The sequence below is a fragment of the Terrapene carolina genome, unplaced genomic scaffold, assembly GCF_002925995.2.
Source record: "Terrapene carolina triunguis isolate 2854851 unplaced genomic scaffold, T_m_triunguis-2.0 Scaffold26397, whole genome shotgun sequence".
Classification (NCBI taxonomy): Eukaryota; Metazoa; Chordata; order Testudines; family Emydidae; genus Terrapene; species Terrapene triunguis.
Genome location: NW_020690748.1, coordinates 1 through 4,620, shown reverse-complemented (window position 1 = coordinate 4,620; position 4,620 = coordinate 1). Strand labels below are relative to the sequence as shown.

Genomic DNA, 4,620 nt, shown 5'->3' with positions numbered 1-4,620 from the left:
GACCAGGTCAAAGAAAAACGTTGGGGAAGGCAAGGCCTGGAGGGGGAAAGGCAAAGGGGAAGCGGGGGGAGGGGCTGTTGTGGGGGACAGAGAAAGAAAGAGGGAAGAAAAGGAGGGGCTGGTGTTAAGGAGCAGAAAAGAGAGGCATGAGAGGGAGTGGAGTGAGGAAAGAACTGGTGTTAGGGAGGGGTGGGGGGCACGTAGAGGATGGGTCAGAGGGGCTGGTGCAGGGGAGGGGAGGGGCGGGGGGCCAGTGCAGGGGAGGGGTCAAGGGGGCTGGTGCAGAGGAGGGGTGGGGGGAGGGGAGGGGTGGAGGGGAGAGGTCAGAGGAGCAGCCAGGGGGGCCGGTGGAGGGGAGCAGCAGGGGGCTGATGGGGTGTATGGTTTTGGGCCGTATGCCCCAGAGGAGGTGCTCCCCCAGGCGAGGGCAGGCGGCAATGCCACAGCATCCTGACACAGGTGAGCAGCTTTACACCCTGGCCTAGTCCGTCCCGCTGGGCAGGTTCCTGGCAGATGAGTTGAATTCACCTGTCTCCAGGCTGGACCGGCTCTGCCCATCCAGGCCCAGCTTGCCTTGCTGTGTGGCCATCCAGGCCTGGCAGTCTGGCAGAGCAGCACCTGGCTGGCTCGCTGCACCGGAAGACGACTCTGCCACCTGCAGCTCCCCAGAGGGGGTGCTGGCGCTGCGTCTGCGTGTGCCATGCCGTGGCTCAGGAGCTAACAGGTGCCTCTCTGCACCCCCCTCCCAGCCTGCGTGCGGCGCTTTCCTTTCCTCTACGTCGACATCACAACCGACAAGGGGAAGATCTGGTGGAACCTTCGGAAAACCTGTTTCAAGATCGTCGAGCACAACTGGTTCGAGACCTTTATCATCTTCATGATCCTGCTCAGTAGCGGAGCGCTGGTGAGTCACAGGTTTCGGTCCCTCACCGAAGCCCCCATGTGCCCTGCACAGAGCCCCCTGGATTGTAGGACCCCGGAATGGCACTCTGCATGCAGGCTTTGTGGCAGCACCAGATACTCCCTAAAAGGAGGTGAATTGGATATTAAGCTAAAGGATCAGCATTCAGTGCTTTGGGCACCTGGCCAGGTGAGGGAGGCAGTTTGGGGCTGTGGGCTAAGCACCACAACTGGGGATGTTTTGCTTTGATCAGTGGCAAAATACTTAATGTTGAACAGTAAAATGCCATCAGTAGGTTTCAGGCCAGTAAGCCTGACTTCAGTACAGGGCAAACTGGTTGAAACTATAGTAAAGAACAAAATTATCAGACACACAGATGAACACGATCTGTTGGGGAAGAGTCAACATGGTTTTTGTAAAGGGAAATCATGCCTCACTAATCTACTAGAATTCTTTGAGGGGGTCAACAAGCATGTGGACAAAGAGGATCCAGTGGATATAGTGTACTTAGATTTTCAGAAAGCCTTTGACAAGGACCCTCACCAAAGGCTCTCATGTAAAGTAAGCTGTCATAGGATAAGAGGGAAGGTTCTCTCATAGATTGGTAACTGGTTAAAAGGTAGGGAACAAAGGGTAGGTCAGTTTTCAGAATGGAGAGAGGTAAATAGTGATGTCCCCCAGGGGTCTGTTCTGGGACCAGTCCTATTCAACATATTCATAAATGATCTGGAAAAAGGGGTAAACGGTGAGGTGGCAAAATTTGCAGATGATACAAAATTATTCAAGATAGTTAAGTCCCAAGCAGACTGTGAAGAGCTACAAAAGGATCTCACAAAACTGGGTGACTGGGCAACAAAATGGCAGATGAAATTCAATGTTGATAAATGCAAAGTAATGCGCGTTGGAAAACATAATTCCAACTACACATATAAAATGATGGGGTCTAAATTAATTGTTACCACTCAAGAGAGAGATCTTAGAGTCATTGTGGATAGTTCTCTGAAAACATCCACTCAATGCATCAGTCAAAACATCAGTCAAAAAAGTGAACAGAATGTTGGGAATCATTAAGAAAGGTATAGATAATAAGACAGAAAATATCATATTGCCTCTATATAAATCCATGGTACGCCCACACCTTGAATACTGCGTGCAGATGTGGTCGCCCCATCTCAAAAAAAGATATATTGGAATTGGAAAAGGTTCAGAAAAGGGAAACAAAAATGATTAGTGATATGGAACGGCTTCCGTATGAGGAGAGATTAATAAAATTGGGACTTTTCATCTTGGAAAAGAGACAACTAAGGGGGAATATGATAGAAGTCTATAAAATCATGACTGATGTAGAGAAAGTAAATAAGGAAGTGTTATTTACTCCTTCTTGTAACACAAGAACTAGGGATCACCAAATGAAATGAATAGGCAGCAGGTTTAAAACAAACAAAAGGAAGTATTTTTTCACACAACGCACAGTTAACCTGTGGAACTCCTTGCCAGATGATGTTGTGAAGGCCAAGACTATAACAGGGTTCAAAAAAGAACTAGATAAATTCATGGAGGATAGGTCCATCAATGGCTATTAGCCAGGATGGGCAGGGAGAGTGTCCCTAGCCTCTGTTTGCCAGAAGCTGGGAATGGGCGACAGGGGATGGATCACTTGATGATTACCTGTTCTGTTCATTCCCTGTGAGGCATCTGGCATTGGCCGCTGTTGGAAGACAGGACACTGGGCTAGATGGACCTTTGGTCTGACCCAGTGTGGCCGTTCTTATGTTCAGTATTAATGATTCATTTAGATGAATAAATGAGATTGTTCACAACTCCCGCCCACTCCAGGAAACTTCATTTCATTTGTTCCCATTTGGAAGGGATTTCTGTAATCCCCAAAGATTTGCAACCTAGAGTATAAAAGCCTCGAATGGCCCCAAAATTGGCCATTCCTAGGGACTCCCAATGCTCTGGGAGACACCCTTCCACCCCACTGCGCCTGGGCCCTGCTCTTTGAAAGAGGGTGTCAGAGCCAAATCACAGCTTTTGCGGATCCGTCCCCCTTGCATGTCTTAGATGACTGTGGGTCTGCTCGGGTGGCCGGGCTGCAGGGCGTATAGTCCATTCTCCCTTGGCAAATACACCCACTCTTCGACATTGCCAGAGAACTTTTTTGTAATGGTGGCTTGATTTTACGAGGATGGTTTTATCACTTTTCATCAGCTCTGTGGCCCTGGCTGTCAGGGGACACTCATTAGACAAGAACAGGAGTACTTGTGGTACCTTAGAGACTAATAAATTTATTAGAGCATAAGCTTTCGTGGGCTGTAGCCCACGAAAGCTTATGCTCTAATAAATTTGTGAGGCTTGGTCTACACTTACCCCCCAATTCGAACTAAGGTACGCAACTTCAGCTACGTGAATAACGTAGCTGAAGTCGACATACCTTAGTTCGAACTTACCGCGGTTCAGACGCGGTCCACACGCGGCAGGCAGGCTCCCCCGTCGACTCCGCGGTACTCCTCTCGTTGAGCTGGAGTACCGCAGTCGACGGCGAGCACTTCCTGGTTCGATTTATCGCGTCCAGACCAGACGCGATAAATCGAACCCGGAACTTCGATCCCCAGCCGCCGAAGTAGCGGCTGGGTGTAGACCAGCCCTTAGTCTCTAAGGTGCCACAAGTACTCCTGTTCTTTTTGCGGATACAGACTAACACGGCTGCTACTCTGAAACCTGTCATTAGACAAGATTATTGTATTAGCATTAGCAGCTGGTTATTGCTTTGCTATCCTAGTGCTTGAGTGATGGTTTGAAGTTGGTCAGACAGTAAGTCATGGATCAGCTTGTTTTTGGTTCCCCTTTAAATATTTGGACTGAATACATCTGGGCTGCAAAAATCAGTCCTTGTTTGCATTCCTGAGACCTTCCTACCTGCAACTCTGGGGGTAACATTTTCATATGTGTCTAAGTGACTTAGGGGCCTGAGTCCAATTTTCAGAAGTGGCTTAGGCACTTAGGAGTGCCACTGTCAATGGACATAGGCTCCAAGGCCTCAGAATTTCAGAGGTATTTAGGTGCCTAAAGATGCAAATAGGCACTCAGTGGGATTTTCAAATGCCCTCTGCGCCTATCTCCCATTGATTTCATGGCACCTTTGGATGCTCAACTACCTTTCAAAATCCAGCACTAAGTGTCTGTCACTTTTTAAAATGGGCTTTAGGCTCCTAAGTCACTGAAGTGCTTTGGAAATTTTTGCCCTATAAAACCACCAGAACCCTTTAAATGTAGCAAAAGGAGAAAGGCCTCAGTCCGGCTGCTGCTCTCCTGTCCCACTGTAGCCGTGAATTCCTCTGCTTGGAGCCCATCTCACGGAAGCCCGACTCATCTAGCTCTGCGTCTCTGCTAGGCTTTTGAAGACGTCTACATTGAGCAGCGGAAGGTGATCCGCACGATCCTGGAGTACGCTGACAAGGTCTTCTCCTTCGTGTTTGTCCTCGAGATGCTACTCAAGTGGGTGGCCTATGGTTTCAAGGTGTATTTCACCAATGCCTGGTGCTGGCTCGATTTTCTCATCGTGGATGTAAGTTGCTGCTCGAGCAATGGAGCAGGAAAGAGCATCTCCATGATTTGGAGCTTTACATTAGCAATCAGCAGATATTTCTGCAGCAAAGGGATAGCTCTGGGGCACGGGAAATGTAGCAATCTCTGGGTCAAGGGCCATTTGGGTCTGT

General features: G+C 48.9%; 1 protein-coding gene across 1 annotated transcript; it reads left to right on the top strand.

Moving 5' to 3' along the window:
* Window positions 1-437: 437 nt before the first annotated feature.
* Window positions 438-4,584, top strand: LOC113408899 (sodium channel protein type 4 subunit alpha-like; the record flags this gene model as incomplete). Its single annotated transcript, XM_026662354.2, has 3 exons — window positions 438-459; window positions 750-904; window positions 4,296-4,584. Coding segments are annotated over exons 1-3 (466 nt in total), but the record flags the coding sequence as incomplete, so codon positions are not given.
* Between the last annotated feature and the right edge of the window lie 36 nt (window positions 4,585-4,620).